At 37.5% G+C, this 22,136-nt stretch overlaps 2 protein-coding genes across 4 annotated transcripts; one reads left to right on the top strand and one right to left on the bottom strand.

Moving 5' to 3' along the window:
- The first annotated feature begins 47 nt into the window (after positions 1–47).
- Positions 48–4,449, top strand: Slu7 (Pre-mRNA-splicing factor Slu7). Its single transcript, XM_071658526.1, has 2 exons — positions 48–205; positions 1,226–4,449. Exon 2 carries the CDS (start codon positions 1,237–1,239, stop codon positions 2,968–2,970), a length of 1,734 nt encoding a protein of 577 aa, XP_071514627.1. The 5' UTR covers positions 48–205; positions 1,226–1,236; the 3' UTR covers positions 2,971–4,449.
- A 4,379-nt stretch (positions 4,450–8,828) lies between these two features.
- Positions 8,829–21,934, bottom strand: LOC139746877 (BTB/POZ domain-containing adapter for CUL3-mediated RhoA degradation protein 2). Of its 3 annotated transcripts, XM_071658527.1 has the most exons (8): positions 21,670–21,695; positions 19,569–19,598; positions 19,202–19,337; positions 17,076–17,220; positions 16,738–16,838; positions 16,234–16,445; positions 14,930–15,128; positions 8,829–10,457 (listed from the first exon to the last, which is right to left on the bottom strand). In XM_071658527.1, exons 1-8 carry the CDS (start codon positions 21,678–21,680, stop codon positions 10,245–10,247), a joined length of 1,047 nt encoding a protein of 348 aa, XP_071514628.1. In that variant the 5' UTR covers positions 21,681–21,695; the 3' UTR covers positions 8,829–10,244. The 3 variants fall into 3 exon arrangements, with proteins under 3 accessions (XP_071514628.1, XP_071514631.1, XP_071514629.1); XM_071658530.1 differs by lacking the exons at positions 19,569–19,598; positions 21,670–21,695 and adding an exon at positions 21,781–21,934; XM_071658528.1 differs by lacking the exon at positions 19,569–19,598.
- Positions 21,935–22,136: the final 202 nt, after the last annotated feature.

The raw sequence follows: 22,136 nt of genomic DNA, 5'->3' as shown, positions 1-22,136 counted from the left end.
AAAGAAAATCGTTTAAACTTTAATCAATAGATGGCGGTAGTGTTTGGCTGTGTTATCATCAAATACTCACTACTGGCCACTAGTGTTATGTCTTACTATGAAAACGAAATCTCCAAAACAATCTGCGTAAAAGAACTGGGCTTCTGTTGCACAACAAAACAGAAGAATGCATAAATTCAAGAGGAATTAATTGAACACAAGAACAGTGAGTATACTACCGAATGTTTAGGTATACTGTGTTAATGTCAAAAAGGAGTAATTTTATATCGATATATGTATATTATGACCCTGCAGGATCTTAACATATAGGAAATGGTTATTTTGCCGACAGATGGGTCACATAGTGTTCCGCCAAACTTGTTTTTTCTGGATGTATGAGGCCTAACCTTTAATATAATCGAAGTCGTTCATATATGTTTTAAGTTCAGGCGGGCACGTAAGGGGTGGAGGTTAGACATCAATATAAAATTCTAATTTATGCCGACATATACCAGAATTCCCATTGTCCAGGGTATGTTTAAATGGACTGGCAGAACAAAGTTTGATATAAAGAAAAGAAGAGCTGTATTTTCAGAAGAAAAATATCATTTGGTCCTGATCCTTTCACCAGATCAATATATTTAAAAAGAAATGTAATATAATTACGGAAATTGTAAATTATTTTTCTTATAAAATGAAGATCATATAATGATAAGACAGACTGCACATATATTCATTCATGTTAGTTTTTGAAATTAACCTGCTTCACTTGCTGCAGGATAACTGCAAACCATTGTACTTTTTCTTCAAATAGTATGATATCAGTGTTTGCATATTGCAGTCATACATCCAGATGTAATACAGTATAATATTACCTATTGCAAAATAGTATAATATCAGTATTTGCATAACCCAATAAAACCCACTTCCATTGTTCAACAGCTGAGATCACTTTTGCTTTGCCAACTTTCTTTCAGTCATAGTATTACTACCCATTGCAACCCAGCTATACTTAACCAAACAAGATTTTCCCTTTCCTACCCAAGCAAAAGCTGGCATTCCCAACTGTAGTTGCATAACTATCTTAGAACTGTACTTCTTTCGCTCATAGGGAAAGTAAATATTTTATGATCCATTTGTGTCCATTTCTCTTTTGGCTGGTACAGTATGAGTTGACATCTTTTCATTTGGTTCTTTGAGCAATTCTTGTTTTATTTATTTATTGAATATTGTATTTTACTTTCAGAATTCCTAAATATGAGCACACCAAGTCTACCTCTGTCCTCTGTATTAAGGACTAAACATGAAGAAGCTGAAGGTGATGAACCAAAGAAGAAAACACGCGAAGAATGGAAGAAGGCAAAGGAACTTGAAGAAGCCCGAAAAGCAGGGACTGTCCCAGCTGCTGTTGATGAAGAGGGTAAAGACATTAATCCTCATATCCCCCAGTATATAGCTACAGCACCTTGGTATTTTGGTGCAGGTGGTCCAACCTTAAAACATCAACGTCCACAACCAGAAAAAATCCTCTCATTTACTCATCTCAATGAGCACTACGTTAGGGGACAAAAAGGTAACACAGCCATCCGTTATAGAAAAGGTGCTTGTGAAAACTGTGGGGCTTTTGGTCACAAAAAGAAGGATTGTTTTGAGAGGCCTCGCAAGGTTGGTGCTAAATATGATGCCAGTAATATTGCAGCAGATGATATATTACTTCCCACACTAAAGCTTGATTTTGATGGAAAGAGAGATAGATGGAATGGGTTTGACCCAGCAGATTATACAGCTGTTGTTGAAGAACATAAAAAAATTGAAGACTTTAAGAGACAGATAAAGGCCAAAAAACTTAAGGAAGGAGAAGAGATGAGTGATGGTGAACCAGATGATGATGATGAAGATGAAGATAAATATGCTGAAAGTGTTGACATGCCAGGTACCAAAGTAGACAGCAAGCAGAGAATTACAGTACGTAACTTGCGTATACGTGAAGACACTGCTAAGTACTTGAGAAATTTGGACCCCAATTCAGCATATTATGATCCAAAGACACGTTCCATGAGGGATAATCCATATAAAGGTACAGGAAGGAAAGAAGAAGAAGTTGATTTTGCTGGAGAAAACTTTGTAAGATTTACTGGAGACACTGTTACCCAAGCTAAGGCTCAGCTCTTTGCTTGGGATGCTTATGAAAAAGGTGTAGATGTTAGTCTTCAAGCTGAACCAACAAAACTTGAATTACTACAAAACCAGTTCATGGGCAAGAAAGAAGAGTTCAAGAAAAAGGTATCAGATGATCTTTTAGAAAAATATGGTGGAAAAGAACATCTGGATGCCCCACCACCTGAACTCTTACTTTCCCAAACAGAAAATTATGTTGAGTACTCACGGCATGGTAAGATCATCAAAGGTGCCGAGAAACAGGTTGTTCGATCAAAGTATGATGAAGATATATATCATGGAAATCACACAAGTGTTTGGGGTAGCTACTGGCGAGATGGCATGTGGGGATATAGTTGCTGCCACTCTTTTGTCAAGATTTCATATTGTACAGGTGAAGCTGGAAAACAAGCAAAATCAGAATTATTATTACCTGATGGATTACCTATAGTTGCACAAAGCACATTCAGCAAGGATAATTCTGAAGAAAATGAGGAGAAATGTGCAAAAACCCTACTTGAAATTCATAGAGAGAAGAAAATGAAGAAAAAGAAGAAAAGAAAGAAGAACAATAGTAGCAGTGGTAGTGATTCTAGCAGTGAATCAGAAAATGAAGAAGAAATGGAAGAGAAACGCAGGAAGAAATTACGTGAGGCATTAATTCGTGCCAAGATGGAAGAAGATGAGGCTCGTGAAATGATGAAGTTGGATGAACGTGAGAGAAGCTACAACTCCATGTACAATTTCAAGGCACCTACCGAGGAGGAGATTGAAGCTTATCAAATAAGAAGGCAGAGGGAGGATGATCCTATGGCTGCATTCCTTGGAAAATGAAGAGTAATATTCATGATATATTAGTTTCACTGGAGTCCAGTATCCTCTTGTATGTTTAAAATCTACAGAAAACCCACCCATTTATCCAGGAAATTGAAAGGCATGCACAGGATAGAGGGAATGTGAATGATGTATCCAGGGGTCAATGGACTGAACCACAGAATATGAAGCATCCAAGGTATATAATGGAAAGGTCTGTGAGGCTTGGTTATGGATAAGGAGCTGTGGTTTCAGTGCATTACACATGATGGCTTAAGAATGGATGTGATCAGATGTGGCCTTTCTTTGTCTGTTCCTGGACTTATCTTGCTAATACTTAAATGGAGTGAAAAAAGATTTTGAGCGATCGGGGCCTGAACATACAGCAGGGTGAAAGGCATGCAAGGAATAGAGTGAATTGGAATGATGTGATATACCGGGGTTGATGTGCTATCAATGGAATGATCCAGGGCATGTGAAACGTCTGGGGTAAAACATGGAAAGTTTTGTGGGGCCTGGATGTCATGTTCTATCACTGTCAGGTGCAAAGCATTGAAATCCCTGCTCCCCGTCCCCCACAGACCTTTCCATAGTTTACCCTGACTGCTTCACATGCCCTGGTTCAGTCCAATGGCAAGTACATCAACCCCTATATACCACATTGATCTGATTCACTATAACCCATGCACTTCTTTCACCCTCCTGCATGTTCAGGTCATGATTGCGCAAAAAATTTTTGCTCCATCTTTCCATCTCCAATGTGGTCTCCTCCTCACTGTCCCCAACTTCTGAAATATCCTCTTTCTCAACCAACTAACTAGTCCTTCAACCCTGCTAAACCTAATAACCATGCTTTTATTCACATTTACTCTCAACTTGCTCCTTTCCCACACTCCTCCAGATTCATTCATTAACTTCTGCAGTTTCTCAGTTGAATCTGCCACCAGAGCTGTATCATCAGCAAACAATAAATGACTCACTTCCCAGGCCTTCATATACAACCTTTTGAGGTTATGAGTGAAAAGTCACCTTTATTGAAGCTGTAACTTTGGGAGTAGAATCTCCTAAAAAAATTCACTCCAAAGGAGTCTACAATTCCTGGCTACTGGAAGTAGTGTGGTCTTGGACTGCAGGAGTGTTTAAAAAGATCCTGCGTAGCATCAGGACTCTTTCATTGACATTGGGGTAATTATATATGAAAAAAAAAAAAAATGTGAAGCTTTTGCATAGATTTAGTCATATACAGTGTGTGGTATTCTTATACTAATTTACTGTTGCTGTTAAGACAGGATTTAGGATTTAAAAGCATTCATGATGTGTGCAGAAAGATAGGGTAAGATGTAAAGAAAATTGTACAAATGTAAGAGATGAGTCCCATAATTATTCTGCAAAAGCTATATAAGAGAATTTCAGTCTAAGTTCTATAAGTTTTGAGGAACAAGGGGGAGAGTAGGGGTGAACAGAAATATTATCTTTAAACTTTAATAAAGCTTACATTTGCATTTACTTTCATTTCCCAGACCTATGTATATGTCACTACCTATATGTGCAAACTGGTGAGGGATCTAAAGCCATAGGGTATATTTCAACCTCACATTTCTATCCTACTGACTTGAATTTTCCAGTTCTGTTTGCATATGTATCATCTTTGGCAAGCTTATTCTACTTGACCTCTACTCTAATGGTGAAAGGAAGGGCTTTTTCACATCCCTCTTCAGGCGTAGCATCTTAGGTGATGTCTGTTCTACTTCACCATACTTCTTGAACTGTTAACCAACCCAGTGGAAATGGCTGATTTTCCAAGTGCTGCAGGAGCTCTAAAGAATGGAATCTTAGGATAGGAGATAAGTTTGTATAAATAATATGTATATACAAAAAGGTCATTATCTGGGAGGGCAATAACTCTCCTCCACACATCCTTACCCTAAGCCCATGCCTTGCATCCAAACAACATTGGGACAACTATGCTAATTATTTATAATACTTGATCGCTGTTTCCCACATCAGTGAGGTATCGCCAGGAAACTGACAAAGAATGGCCCATCCACTCATATACATGTATAAATGCCCATACACGCACATATAAGAATGGAGACATATACATATATACACGTACATATTCATGCTTGCCTTCATCCATTCCCGGAGCTACCCCGCCACACATGAAATAGCATCGCTACCCCCTGCTTCAGCAAGGTAGTGCCGTGCCAGGAAAAGACAAAAAAAGCCACATCTGTTCACACTCAGTCTCTAGCTGTCGTGTAATATGCTGACACCTCAGCTCCCTCTCCACATCCCGGCCCAAAATACCTCTCCATGGTTTGCACCAGATGTTTCACATGCCCTGGTTCAGTCCACTGACAGCACGTCGATTCCAGTATACCACAGCATTCCAATTCACTCTATTCCTTGCATGCTTCTCACACTCCTGTATGTTCAGGCCCCGATCACTCAAAATCTTTTTCACTCCATCCTTCCACCTCTGGTTTGGTCTTCCTCTCTAGTTCCCTCCACCTATGACACACATATCCTCTTTGTCAACCTTTCCTCTCATTCTCTCCATATGCCCTAAAACATTTAATTTTCAACATATCCACCCTCCTCCATACAACCCTACCTATAGCCCACGCCTCGCAACCATATAATATTGTTGGAACTAATATTCCTTCAAACATACCCATTTTTGCTAAGATAATGTTCTTTCCTTCCACGCTTCCACACATTTTTCATCACTCCCAGAACCTTTGACCCCTCCCCCACCCTTTGACACTTCTGCTTCCGTGGTTCCATTTGCTGCTAAGCCCACTCCCACATATCTAAAACACACTGCCTCCAATTTTTCTCCATTCAAAGAACTTGTCCCTCAACCCTACTGTACCTAATAACCTTGCTCTTATTCACGTTTATTCTCAACTTTCTTCTTTCACACTTTTCTGAACTCAGTCACCAACTTTTGCAGTTTCTTACTCGAATCAGCCACCAGTGCTGTATCATCGGTGAACAACAACTGTCACTTCCCAGGCCCTTTCATACCTAACAGGCTGCATACTCGCTCCTTTATCCAAAACTGTTGCATTTACCTCCCTAACCACTCCATTCATAAACATATTAAATCATGGGGACATTACACACCCCTGCCACAGACCAACCTTCCCTAGGAACCAATCACTCTCCTCTCTTCCTACTCATACACATGCCTTTCCATCCTTGATAAAAAATTTTCACTGCTTCTAGCAGCTTCCTCCCACACCATATACTCTTAAGACCTTCCACAAAGCATCTCATCAACCCTATCATATGCCTTCTCCAGATCCATAAATGCTACATACAAATCCATCTTTTTCTAAAGTATTACTTACACACATTCTTCAAAGCAAACACCTAATCCACACATCCTCAACCACTTCTGAAACCACACTGCTCCTCCCCAGCCTGATGCTCTGTACATGCCTTCACCCTCTCAATCAATACCCTCTCATACAATTTCCCAGGAATACTCAACAAACTTATGCCTCTGTAGTTTGGACACTCACTTTTATCCCCTTTGCCTTTGTACAATGGCATTATGCATGCATTCTGCCAATCCTCAGGCACTTCACCATGGTCCATACATACAATGAATATCCTAAGCAACCAATCAACAGGACGGTCACCCCCTTTCTTAATAACTTCAACTGCAATACCATGCAAACCCGCCACCTAAGTCAATTAGGATAGAATATTATTGTAATAAAACAGTTTTTAACTGAAAATCATCTAAAAAAACAATTATGGTAACACTTTTTTGAAAAATGAGAGTTGAATGTTCTCATCATGATTTTATCCTACTTTCCACGGTAAAACATACATCACTTCAGCAAAAATATTACATTTCCATGAATGTATTATATCAAGCACTTTATGAATAGAATATCATTGTTATATAACAGGAAACTATTAAAAAACTAGTAACATCTCTTGAACATCAGAAGGTTTGGTAAAGTCTCTTGTTTTCATGTATTTCATCCTATTTTACATCAAAATACATCACATTTCAGCAAAATTAATATCTATTTCTGATAAAATATTTGTTCAGGTAAAATATACTTGACATAACAGATTTTCAACTGCAAGTGATTAGAAAAAACGTACCATCTAACTGATACATCAGAGCCCATATTGCAGAGGCTTTACCTTTGCATCAGTCCTTCCTAAGCAGCCTTTTAATAATACTGTACACTGAAATTGTATTTATAATCTTATTGTCTTGCTATTTCCCAGAAATCTGACGTTTGTATATAATACAATGGTATGGTACTTTTAATTTACAAGTATTCATTTTTGAAAATACAGAAGACACCAAACATATACCAGTATGGGTAATTGCGTGACTCTCCTGCCAAAAAAGACCAAACACACTTGACTCATATACTCTTTGGCAAGTTCATGATCCAAGTGACTGAATATGCAGAATAGACTAACAATTGTGCAGTAGCACTGGGATTTAAGGTATCTGAAAAAATAATAGAGACTGGAGAAAGCTTTCTGCGCAATTTAAGCATATGCAGTAAAACAAATGTGCTAACTGAGGAAAGTGTAACGAGTGGCAACAGTTAGAAGTTGAAGTGGCAAAGTATATCAGTGAAAACTGACAGAATGGATATGGTGTTTCCCAAGAATCTTTGCCTTGAAACTAGCAAGGAAATTATGCACCACAGATTTTAAGGCAAGCCATGGTTGGTGCACAAAATTTAAGAAAAGAAATTATTTTTACCGAGATGGAAAATGAAAATATCACAGCGTTTTTCACAAGAACTTGACAAGGTTTATTGAATTTCATTTGTTAGGGTGAAATATCGAAAAGGTTATTACCAGTATTTTTTGTAGATCTATGGGTGCCATACTATGATACTGTATATGATATGACAAGCTAATCTGATCTAAAAACTTCGACATAGACTACTGAAACCAAGTTGCAAGTTAGCCTACTGTAAGTTGGTGAGCTTCATCTGCTGAAGGCACTGCAAAGCATTTCAGTACTAACTGGTACATATATTAAATCTCCATTGTTTACTGGCAATAAATGGTAAATATTTTTCATGTCTGAAGCTAAAAGTAGCTCCTAGCCCTTCCCATCATGTACAGATTTCAACCTAACAAAGCTATTATGCACATAGGTCAACCCCCAATTTTTTGCCTATAAATTTGGTCTTAAAAACTCTAACTATATAATGTGAGTACAACAGAGACAAACTCAGCAGAAACATATCTGCCACATCTTCCTGTGATCAGTTGTCAAATACATCATCCACACCCCTCTAGGGGCTCACATAGTGCAGGACTATGCCTTTTCAAAGATAAAAACTCTGCGATTCCGTTGTTATTAAATGGGAATTCATCATTTCATAGGAGAAATATTCTAATTTTTCAGTGCAGTGGGATAGAATTTGTGGACCATGTTTGCTGTTTAAGCATTAAAAATAGAAAGGGTTGGATGAAAAATAAGAGAGGAGAGTTCCATGTCTTTCAGTGGTCAAGGGAAAACCTTCATGTCTATTCTCATGTGGTTGGTCTCCACAAAATAAAGGAAGTAACAACCAGATGCAAGTCATGAATCAAATCCTTGACAGCAGGGTAATGTACACAGATCACAGAACTGGGTAAGGACAGCATCATCATGGCAGATAGAGCAATGGTTGGAGAGGACATGACTGAATAATTAAAGAAAAATTGAGTTTTTGATTCCCCTCTGGATAATAAAGAGTTGAGGAAAAGACATCCCAAATATGTAAGCAATATTCTATACTGTGAAAAATATAACCCTTAGATATGGTGTAAAATCTTGTCAAGGACCTCCCTGCACTGGAGTCCAATATGTATACCTAAAGGATAATAATCAATTTATATATGTAAATCTTTTTATATACATCACATCATATAAAAAAGGTATTTGAAGACTAGCCCTTACAAACCAAATACACTATGTATGGATACAAGTTTCAGTTCAACATTAGCTACCATAGCAATGATACACAAAAATTATGAATACAAGGGCCATGTCAATGACATTTGTGATGAAAAACTTAAACTTTGGCATCTGGACATTTTTCATAAAGGAACAAATTATTTTGGAAACAAAATGGACATCTAGTCCCCTAAAAATTAAGACTTTTACATTCATTTATAATCATACAAACAGTATACTTCCAGTTAAAATGGTTTACCTCTCCTGTATGAGAACATTATTTGTTAGGACCAAGAACTATGTAAACAAAGACCAAGTGAGAATGCCTGGAAGTAACTGTCGATTTATAAAGTCTCTACATGTATTTTGCCTATATACATCACACTGGTCAAGCAAGAGCACTTGCATAAAATGGGCAGATTATTGGATGAGTTACATGAAAAAAAAAAAAATTACCTCTACAATAACCCATGGGTGTCGGACAAGAACACTCCTGGCTACGTTGCAGTGTCCCTGATTATAAACAATCTACACTAAAATTCATCACAGAAGCGCTTCTTGGAAAACTTTTGGGCTGCAGTTCCAAACCAAGGCACTCCATAATTAAAGTGCTGACATGAGCTATAAATTCAAATATAGAACTTGCTGAGATTCACATTTGCTCATATCCAAAAAAAAAAAAAAAAAAAAAAAGCACATCTGTGCATATTCAATTAGGAGATTTACTTGGTTTAAGAACCCAATATCATAAAATCCGAAGGAAAATATATTTCTCAACTTTGAGGATGTATAAATCTCAAACAGAAAAAGCAACATACTTATTGTGATCATTACAGAATACAAAGCTTTTAGTTATAAATAACACCTGAAGTATTATCTTTATTACCTAAAACTGTGCCAAAAGGTAATTTATGAAAGTGGAATAAAATTTCTCAGTACTGAGATAGTAATTACTGGAGATACCTAAAAACCTTAAAAAAAAATTCCATCTGACAGTGTTCAAACTCTATGTTCATTTATATGTTTAACTCTATACTCATTCGTAAGTTTAACTGTAACCCTAAAAAAAAAAGAGAGAGACTTTTGTAAATAACTATACGAGCTTGTACACAGATTGATGACAGCAATTATTGTCAAAGAGCCGCCGAAGCCAAATACAAAAAGAGTATAAAAAAATTTCCACTATCACTGGCAGCTTCAAATGTTTGTTTGTTTGAGCAAAGCCTCTAGGGCTACAATGAACTTACCTCTAGCCTCCATAATTCTGAAAACTTTGGTTTTGGTGGCTAGATGATGGATGCAAATAGAGTTCTAATTCAGCCAAACTCTGTACCTCCTTTCTTGTATTCAACTAATTATTCTTGTTCGAGCGTAATCTCCCCAACCCCGACTGGGAACAAGCGCCACCTCTCCTTTCTTCCTCATCATCAGAGGTGCAAACAACAGGTGCAACAGCTCCTCGAGTGGAAGTGGCTTGCATTAGTTCAGCATCTGGCCCTGTGCGATTCTCGTACAACAAAACATTTAAAGTTTCTTCATATATTCTTGCTTCTGGAAACTCAACCTGAAAGGAAAATCACGATTCAGTTTGTCTGTAAAATATAAAAGAATGTTTTTAAAGTTAAACAAATCCACCCTGTTTCATTTCAATGCTTCATTTTCTCCAGGCTTTACCTTACTTAAGACTTATGAATACTTACTTGGTTTTAGATGGTAGTAGTCCTAAAACAAAGCTATAGTGTTGCTAAACTGATCAGTCAGGTTGTGTTCTTGTAGGCTTACATATCACAACTTGGCTTGTTGCATATTCATGGATATATATAATTTAAGCATTCAGCTTCTGAATCTCTGCTCTGGGCAATCAATAATGTTTCAAATATTTATAGAGATATTTGAACTGATTCTCATGAATTTGTAAAGCAACACCAAATGGTTATTCTGCATTTCTTTGAGTGAAATTGATACAACTTGTATGATGTTAGCAGATGCAGCATTTCTTCATCTGTTCCTAGTGGTACATCACCAACGCAAGGCCACAGCAATTACATTCCAACTAACTTGTCCCTCAACCCTACTGAACCTAATAACATTGCTCTAATTCACATGTACTCTCAAATTTCTCCTTTCCCACACTTCTCTAAACTCAGTCATCAACTTCTGCAGTTTCTCACTTTAATCAGCCACCAGTGCTGTATCATCAATAAACAGCTGCTGACTCACTTCCTAGGCCCTCTCATCCCCTACAGACTGCATACTCACCCCTCTCTCCAAAACTCTTGCAATTACCTCCCTAACCACCCCATCCATAAACAAATTAAACAACCATGGGGACATTACACACCCCTGCTGCAGACTGACCTTCACTGGGAACCAATCACTCTCCTCTCTTCCTACACATGACTTACATCCTTAATATCAACCCTATTGCATGCCTTCTCCAGATCCATAAATGCTACATACAAATCCATCTGTTTTTCTAATTATCTGTCATGTACATTCTTCAGGGTAAAGATCTGATCCACATATCCTCTACCACTTCTAAAACCACAATGCTCCTCCCCAATCTGATACTCTGTATATGCCTTCACCCTCTCAATCAATACCATCCCATACAATTTTCCAAGAATACTCAACAAACTTGTGCCTCAGTAGTTTGAACACTCACCTTTATCCCCTTTGCCTTTCTACAATGGCACAATACATGCTTTCTGCCAATCATCAGGCACTTCACAATGATCCATACATATACTGAATATCCTTACCAACCAATCAACAAAAGAGTAACCCCCTTTCTCCAATTAACAAAACAGTAACCCCCTTTCTTAATAAATTCAACTGCAATACCATCCAATCCTGCCGCCTTGCCGGGTTTCATCTTTTGCAAGGTTTTCACCACCTCTTCTCTCTTCACTAAACTACACCACCTGACTCTCACTTCATGCACCACCCTGACCAAAACACCCTACATCTGCCACTCTATAATCAAACACATTCACCAATCCTTCACAATACTCACTCCATCTCCTCCTCACTTCATCACAACCTGTTATCACTTCCCTCCTTCACCGATATTCCCATTTGTTCTCTTGTCTTACGCATATTATTTACCTCCTTCCAAAACATTGTTTCATTCTCCCTCAAGTTTAATGATACTCTCTCACCCCAACTTTCATCTGCCCACTTTTTCAACCCTTGCACCTTCCTTTTGACCACTTGCAATTTTCTCTTATATACATATCCCAGTCATCTACACTCCTTCTTCGTATCATCCAAACACCCCTCTTTTCTCTTTCACTAACAACCTTACTTCTTCAGCCCACCACTCACTACCCTTTCTAATCTGAAGACCTCCCACCTTTCTCATACAATATGCATCTTTTGCACATGCCATCACTGCTTCCCTAAATACATCCCTTTCCTTACCCACTCCCCCCCCCACTTCATTAGCTCTCACCTTTTGCCATTCTACACTCAATCTCTCCTGGTATTTCTTCGACAAGTCTCCTTTCCAAGCTCACTTACTCTCACCACTCTCTTCTCCCTGACATTCTCTCTTCTTTCTTGAAAAACCTCTACAAACCTTCACCTTTGCCTCAAGAAGATAGTGATACGGCATCCCACCAGCTGCCCCTCTCAGAACATTTACGGCCAAAAATCTCTAACACACATATCAATTAATACATAATATAATAATACCCAGTGACCATCTCTTACTCACATATGTATACTTGTGTATATCTTTTTTAAGATTTCAGCACACAAATCCACGAGCTCTTCACCATTTCCATTCACAACACTGAATACCCCCCATGTGCACGAATTATACCCTCAACTGCCACATTACTCACCTTCACATTCGAATCACCCACCAATAATACCCAGACTCGTGCACCAAAACTGCTGTCACACTTACTCAGCTGCTCCCAAACAAACTTGCCTCTTAAGATCTTTCTTCTTATGACCAGGTGCATAAGCACCAACCCATCCACATTCAACTTTACCCACATCAATCTAGAATTTCCTAAAACAATCACACACTCCCACAACTCCTGCTTCTGGCAAAGTGCTACTCCTTCCTTAGCTCTTGTCCTCTCACCAACCCAACTTCACTCCCTTGACATTTCAAAAACTTTCTTCCCCTTTACCCTTGAGCTTCATTTCAATCAGAGCCAGAACATCCAGGTTTCTTCCCTCAAACATAATACCTGAAGCTCAGAGCCAAAACATCCAGGTTTCTTTCCTCAAACATAATACCTATCTCTCTCTTCTCATCTTGGTTACATCCACACACATTCAGACATCACAATCAGAGCCTTTGAGGATGATGAGTGCTTCCTCCTCGACTCCTTCTTCTGTTTCCCTTATCCCTGGAGATAGGGAAGAAAGAATACTTCCCATGTATTCCCCCAAGTGTTGTAGGTGACTAAAAGGAGCAGGAGCTGGGGCTGGAAACCCTTCCCTTCTTGTAATTCCATTTCACTATCTCTAAGGCTTTGTCATCTGTTCTTAACTAACTCATTTCACATCTCATATAATAATGAATGCAGCACCTTAATCATTTTCATAAAAGCAAATACATCAGGTCTTCAACAAATGATGATTTGAGATTCAATGCCAAAAACATCTGGAGATGACTGTGCATGCACCATCTTGCTTATAATAAAAAGGCATTAAAAAGTACATTTAAAATCATTATATATAGCTTTTCAGCAAAGTTTCATTACTTAAATAATCTCTTTCCTCCCTTCAATTACTATAATTTTTATACATATGTATCTCAAAGTACCTATAAAACCAATTTCAAAACCAATTCAAGTATCCATTTATATCTTAACCCATTTGTTCTCCCTCAACACTTTATCATTTATATAACACAATCATCAATATCATATAAACTACATTCAAAATACAAATCTTAAGCAAACACTTTAAGAGCTGAAAGGACATGAAAGTTATAAAATATTGTAAATGCAAATCATTTACCCTCTGAGCCAGTAAATAAATTTCCTAGCGCTTCTCAAATATGGATGTTTTTTCTTTCATGTACCCTAATACCTCTTTCTAAAAAAGACTCCTGGTGTTACCCAGGACCACTTTCTAAAGCCTCTTGCAGCCTAGTTACTTCCAGGAGCTGGTATATGTGGACTCCTTTGAAGTCAGAAAGTTCTTTGATGAGACAATACTCCCAATGATACAGACACACTAAAGGTGATTTTTCACTTATGGTACAAATTCAATAATACAGTCTTGTAATTCTTTCTTCTAATACCAGCAGCTACATTACATCCCACATATCTTACCACTATAAATTAGGATGACAAGTATGCTTCCAAATAAAACATTCAATTTTTCTTTAACCATTTCCATTCAACTGTGATGAATCAAGTACATAAAGCCTCTCAGTTCACTTATGCAATTCTTAATCTATGTCCAGTGTGTATAATGACAAACCAATAACTCCACAATATTCTTTATAACTATTAAAATTACAACAGAAGATGGACATGTTCATTTCATGTCATATCATACAATCTAAATAAGACAGTGTCACAAAACAGTTTTTAGAAGAACTGACATCAAAATTTTTAATTAGACAACATTATCTACTCAGAGATCTGTTTACTCATTACAAATTTTCAAACTTAACATTACCTTTGATGATGAAATCATGCATTATATATTTCCAGCAGAACTTTGCACTGTTGTTCTATGTGTAGATCATTCGACATGGCTTCCACCACGGGTCAGCAGGTAGGTTGATCATTATACAACCCAACTGAAGACTCGTCGGAGATGCCAAGCCTTACCATGCTTTGGGTGATTTTCACTGGACTTTTCTTCCTGAGGCAGTTTTGGATTGCTGATGACTCATGTCACACCATACCAGTTTTGTAGAACTGTCATACAGAATATCAAATACAGCCTCAACAACACCCAAAAAACATGAATTCCTATAAACCTGCCAATCATCCTAGTAACAGATGTATTAAAAACAAAAAAAAGTCACTGGGGTTGAAAAGTTAGATAAATTCTTACCTTTGTATGTTTTCTATCTGTTGCATACACTATCGATGTACAACAGACTTCAGCCAACTTTTTACCGTGTCCATAAAAGGCCCAAAGGCATATCTCATTTGACCCAATTACATCCTTTATGAACAATACTCGTCGACTGAACCTTAGAGATAAGCGATCAAAGAGTTCAATATTCTTCAACAAATTATCATCGGATGTGCTGTAAATCAAGAAAAATCTGTGTTAAACCTTGTTTTCACAAAAAACAATTTTTCATGAATTATATGTAAGCCACTAGTCCAGCACAATAACAATGGCCAAAAACATCAACAAAATTTGACAATGTCCCTTCACACATCATCACACGTTGAAGATACTTGACACTGCCCTTCTTATTTTAAAGATAGTTTTAGGGTCAGTCTTGTAAAATCAGCCCATTACATCTCACTTGTCTAAACCCAAAAGCACTACTTAATGTTTCAGTTCTCATCATCAGTATCCTGTCAATTCCCCCATTTACAGTCAGTCTGTTCATCATATCTTCCACCACTAAAAGTATCTAACTATATCTATATCTATGATGCCTATTTCCCTCTGGGAACTCCCACCAAGGGGGTGGCCATAGCAAAAGGGTCTCCACGTATCCCTGTCCTTGCATGTCTCTCTCATGCACTATTCCATGCATTCATCCTCAATTTCTCTCCTCCAGTATTCTTCCAATCTATTTCCCTATGCCAGAGGTGGCCTTCTTCTAACACCAGCCCCATTAAATGTACTAACATACACTCTCCTTGTAAATCCTCCACCTCCTTCCCAATAGCTTTTTCCTTCCACTCATAACATACAGCTTTTCAGACAAACTGAAACAAATGTTTTTTTATCAACTCATCTCATAGTTATGGCAAGACAAACTTTGCCTAATAGTAAGATATGTTAGTATACCAATATCAATGCACAACAGCTATCAAGCATGTCTCTCGTTGGTACTTTCTGAGAAAGAAAAATACATCATAGCATTTTAATTGCACTATAATGATAAATGTATTACAAAAACTTTAAAGTTGATTTTCAAAAGACAGCAAGCTGGTTTTATGTTGTGAATTTAGTTGCCTTAAGGTAAGTGGTGAATAACCACAAAGTATGAGAGTTCACTGTTGTGAATGACTGGCCGCCAAAGCATGAGTTGTTCAAGAAATGGAAAGTAGTTTGGCATTCTGTATTCTGTGTCCAGTTATTCTGACAGAAAAAGATGATCTACTATGCATCCTTGAAATACTATCAATACATGTTATAAGGTAGTAACAAACACATTCTGATAATTTTACCTGGTATAAGAGTATTTGTTATTATGGCGGTTCACTAAAAGTTTAACCACAGGTTTACTGGTAGACTGTATGAGCATTTGTTCTTCTCTCTGTGATGTAATGAGTGGCACTCTACAAACTGGGTCTTTCTCTGGTTCTCGTTGCTTAATTGCCCCTTCGCATACTTCCACTAGGTCACTCATACAGTAATATCTTGCTTCTGCCAGTAATTCCTTGTGGAATACAAGATTGAACCATAAAACAGTGTAATCACAAGCAATATCCAATAATTTCCAAAATATTTCTTAATCAAAAACTGCATTAAAAAAAAAAAGGTAAACTTTCTTCCAGCAGAACATGAAGGAACATTTACCTTAAATCATCCTCTCAGATTCTGTCAAAGATTATCAATACTGAATCACTAAAAAGTCAAATACTTCTTTACTACGAGCACTTAAAAGAAATACTTGATAAAAATCCCACAAAAGATATACTCAAGTCTCCTCAACATATAAAGATTGTCACCTGCAACTCTCGTTGGTTTTCTGGTATTGGGATCCATTCATCACGAAGGTAATTAAGGATGGTGCCAAAGTGTTTCCCACATCGATCAATCAAAATCCATCCTAAAGGAAGACAGATAAATGATGACAAATATGTGAGACCTTTTAAATACTTAAGGACAAACACAAATTCAAAATTCTGATTGGTTACTGATCTCAATCTTACTTACAGGGAAAGAGCATGCATAAAAAAACCAAGAGATATGCCTGAAACGGAGCAAGGTCTACGAGTAACAAATGCCAAACAGGTGTGTAACACAAGAAATCATATATATTTATGATAAAGTAGCAGATTCTAACCTTCTGAGTCTGTAAGTACTTCCATGCGACCAGAAAACATTGCTCTTAACATGTTGTCATGTTTGGTGAGTGTACCAATTGTTGTGTAATGTAGAGAACCACCAACATTTAGCTTCACATACTGCGATGGACTCCCTTTAATAACCTGAAAATGTATTAAAGTATTATTGTTCAGTTCATAAATAAAAAAGAATTTATCATAAATAAATATACCTTTCACCCCATTTTTCATCTTAACTCCATTCCAATTTCCACAAGGTAAATATACTGCAAAAAACCTCTCAGTTCAATCATAAATCACATAAATCTCTTATAAGTATTCCTTACAGAAACTTTAAATACTCTTATATTATTCATTTGTTTATCATACTTAATCGGTTTCCTGTGTCAGTGAAGAAGTGCCAGGAAAGACGAAGAATGGCCCATCCAATCACACACACACACACACACGCACACACACACGCATATATATATATCCACATCCAGGCCCTACAGACTTTTCCATGGTTTACCCCAGACTTTTCACATGCCCTGGTTCAGTCTACTGACAGCACATCGACCCCGGTAAACCACATCGTTCCAATTCACTATATTCCTTGCATGCCTCTCAACCCCCTGTATGTTCAGGCCCCAATCACTCAAAATCTTTTTCACTCCATCCTTCCACCTCCAATCTGGTCTCCCGCTTCTCCTTCTTCCCTCATAGTCGGAAACATATATCCTCTTTGTCAATCTTTCCTCACTCATTCTCTCCATATGTCCAAACCATTTCAACACACCCTCTTCTGCTCTCTCAACCACACTCTTTTTTATTTCCACACATCTCTGTTACCCTTTATTACTTACTCAATCAAACCATCTCACACCACATAATGTCCTCAAACATTTAATTTCCATCACATCTTGATGTCAAAAATATTCTGAATCAGGCTTTAATGATTAGAAACACATCCATTTCATTTTGGAATTCAATGAAGAAATGGGTGTCAATACATAAAGTTTCTGAGAACAGTTTCCAGGAATGCAATCCACTCATGAATCGAGGGATGTGTGCATGTGTGCCAATGAGACGTTTTTTTATATATATGTGTGCTGAGAGGGGCAGCTGATGGGATGTCTGATCACCTTTTAGTGAAGGCTACAGTGAAAGTTTGCAGAGGTTTTAGGAAAAAGACAGTGATAGCTAATGATCTTGGATAAGACGCTAATGTGAGGAGATACCAGGGAAGACTTGAGTGAAAAATGGCAAAAGGTGAAAGGAAAAACTATAGGAGAGGGCAAAGAATAGAAGGTATTAAGGGAAGCTGTGCTTATATGCATGATAGAAGTAAGTAGCATGCAGGTGGGATGTGGAAATGTGAGAAAAGGTTTGTGTGGAGGGATTTGGAAATTAAGTTGTTAGTGAAAGAGAGCTGTATGGATATTACATACTGGGAAATATGCAAGAGGTATACAAAAGGAAACAGCAGGATGAAAAGAGGAAGTTGTAAGGGCTTAAAAAATGAGCAAATGAGAGTTGGGGTCCGTGAGTATCAGCAAAGTTCAGGGGGGTCAAGAGAATGTTCTGGAAGTGGTAAATAGTTTAAGGAGAGAACAACAGGGTGCATCAGTGAAAAGGGCATATGGAGAAGTACTAAGTAGCAAGCAAAAGGTGCTAATGGTGATAATGCAGTCTTCTTAAGAGACTGAAATAGTACTAAGCCTATACCCAGAGCATGACATGATAACTATTATTGTGGTAAATTACTAATATGGTGTAAATATCAAAATTGCCTTAATATGCACAGATATTTGTGAAAATATTCATAACATATACTACATTACATCCAGAGTATGGTATGCAGCACATTCCATGGTATAGTAGTTAGCATTAGGGGTTGCCTGGGATCAAACTCACATAAGATCAAATCCTGGTTGTAGCAGCCAGTACACAGTCCACCACATCGTTCATCCTCCCATAGGGGCTAACAGATAGAATGAGTACCTGATATAACCTTGGTGTGTGTGTGTGCATATAAGTTAGGAGTAAATACATGGTATATACATCCGTGGTTAAGACATGGCAACATGAGTGTAAAACTCTATTCCTATAAAACTAAAATTGAAATCACACATTAACTGTTCACCTTTTTATGATCTCCTGACATGTCTGAGGTGGGTGAGGGTGGCGCCACCACCACCGTCCGTGTCGACTCCAGTGTCACGTCCCGCGTCACGTCCTTCACCCCCGCCACCACGACACCACAGCTGCTACCTACACACCTACCGACACAGAATTTCTATAAAGCTCAGAAATCCATAACCTTTCAGTACTCTTTTCCAATGAACCCAAATTCCTATGTATACATAACCTAGCACTCTCGTTTCAAAATAATTTTCAAATGCTTATCATTGTGCAGTATACAGGAAATGAAACTACTTTGATGCACATAAATATTTGAAAGGCATAACGAAAAAACTCATAGTGCAGAGAAGAGAAGAGTACTCTCGTACCTTAAACATCTGCACTGTCTTCTCGAAATCCTGAATGTAGAGCAAATAACTGTATATCAAGACATATTTTCCAATAAAATTTGATCACATGTCCTAGGATACATTCCTAAGAATACATTCACTAACCAAATCCCTGCTAGAATTAACAACAGCTTAATACTACTGGACCCAAGAGTGCTGTTATCAAAATCATTACTGAAAAAAATTTCAAAATCACATTCCAACAAATTTTATTATCCACACACTAAAATACCAAACAAAACATGAGGGATTCCAAAGCCATTTCTGTGGTGGCACTAAACTGAAACTGTATCTAAGATTGGTTTATCTATTAGTTTAACTATACAATGAAACAAGTTTTGAATGCTGAGTAATATTGTCATACAATGCTTGTGCAGTGTTCAGATAATACATTGTGAGTTGCAGAGCTCGATTTGGAGCAATACATTTTGTTCTATACTCTCGAAGGTACAATGTTGAGTGTTTTGTCTGAGAAAAGGAGTCTAAGCACTGTAAAAGGTGAATAAAAAAAAATCAATTCCACCAATGAATGCTCAACCTAACCTTCTATGTAAGAGAAACTTGTCTCTATTTAATCTTTAGTAAAATACGTAAAACATGCTCATGACTGGGAATCAAGCTAACTGCTAATGAACGTCAGCTAATACACTATAAATCAAGTGCCTATTCATGTCACAACCTAAACTTCCCACAAGCAAACATTCCACATAGTCCCTTAAAGTAGACCACATTAACAATGGGACCTTATATATACTTCTACTAAAACTACTAGTAACTTAATATGGCAGATAAGCTTAAGAATCTGTAAGTTCTGGTGATTCCACACAAGAGTCTGACCACATTAAGATCAATCAATACCACTTTCCTGTTTTCAAAACCAAACACTAAACTAGTTTTGCAGAGCAGTATCGCTCATTTCACAAAGCTAGTTTTAAAGCACAGCTAACCAACTGCCATAAATATTTTTTAGCCCTGCATCGCTTTGAGCTTTGCATACCGAGTTATTTTCTGCAATGATAGTGATGCATTTACTGAACACACAAGATACAAAGCATCATTTTGAGCATCATATTCTATCAAATACCTAATACAGATGTAGTCCTGAGGGTTCTATGTATCACAGAAATGTGTGAATAATAAATATATAAATATATATGTAAAATATCAGTACAATCCGTTAACACTGTAACTAATACCAGAACCTTCACATTCAACATTCTAGTCAAAATATATCCATCCCTCTCATACTTAAGTACCGCTGAATGTCAACAAAGAATGACTGATTTAGTATCCTTGTGATCCCTAACAGAAGATAAGCCATGTTGATATAATTCAATTACAGTACATATTTTATTTACTAACAGAGAAGCTGTGTGAGATTGTTCAAAGATTCTATCGATTTTTTTCTTATAAGTTTACCCATTTTTCACAAAATCAACCTCACAATATTCCAAAGTATACATTACCCTCATCACCATCACCCTATTCTAAATCATTAACCAAAACGGTCAAGTTCCTGCTTTATAATTTCTGTGTTCATTATGCATTTCACTATTGTTCTAGAAAATCACTTAACATCCAAAGCTACAGGCAATGCAGAGCTACGTTGCCTTTAACCACATGATAAATTACCAAGGGCTATTCCCATGTCGCTGGATGCATCACGATAAAGATGAGGACACCCTTCACTGTCTTCTATAAACGTCATGTTATGAGTTAAAAGCTAAAATTCACCTTACTTCCCCTTAAATCCTATCAAATCGGTCATTCAAATGGAAAATTGGAGACTAAAATGGGTGAATAAACAAAATTTGTCGAGGACGACCTCAACAATCCCACTTAAGGAAATTTCGGGACATACAATAATCATCCTATCAAGAGGGGGAGTAATTCATTTCTCGCGATATACAACGTTTCCTGACTAAAAACAATAACCATCAACACCCCTACACTTCAGGGAACACGATGTACACATTTCACCCATAAAAATTATTTCCTAAAACAGTCAAACATGAGGAGATGATTCTCAAGGTAGGACAACGCCAGGGCCGCGGCAGGACAGACCTGCCATCTCACACACCTTTCTTTCATCCTTTATTACCGATACTTGTCACATTCCCACGTCAAACTCACTACTACTACTCTACTGTGCCAAACGTATATATCACGTGGAATCTACGATCAAACTTGCCCGAAAATATTTGCAGCAATTGCGCAGGTACGTTGTGACAGATAGCAGACACCTTTACTTCCCAGCGACCATCTTGGTGAAGCTCCTGCTACTCCAGGCTTACATTATATATATCATCTTCATCAGTACATTTAACATATATTTATCTTTATGAAACACACTATATATAATAAATATAATCTTTTTATCTTCCAAAAGTTTTCGTATGATTTTTCGAGCATAGTTGGGCTGATTTATGAATGTAATGCTTGGTACATCTTTTATAATCTGGATTTAGAGTTAATACTGCTTCGTCCCTGAATGATGACACTCCCCTAATATTAGACATTCCAATTATTTCATGTTAGTCTTCTCTT

Source organism: Panulirus ornatus, chromosome 66, assembly GCF_036320965.1.
Source record: "Panulirus ornatus isolate Po-2019 chromosome 66, ASM3632096v1, whole genome shotgun sequence".
NCBI classification, from domain to species: domain Eukaryota; kingdom Metazoa; phylum Arthropoda; class Malacostraca; order Decapoda; family Palinuridae; genus Panulirus; species Panulirus ornatus.
Note: the sequence above shows the minus strand (reverse complement) of the source record. Positions and strands in the feature narration are given on the sequence as shown.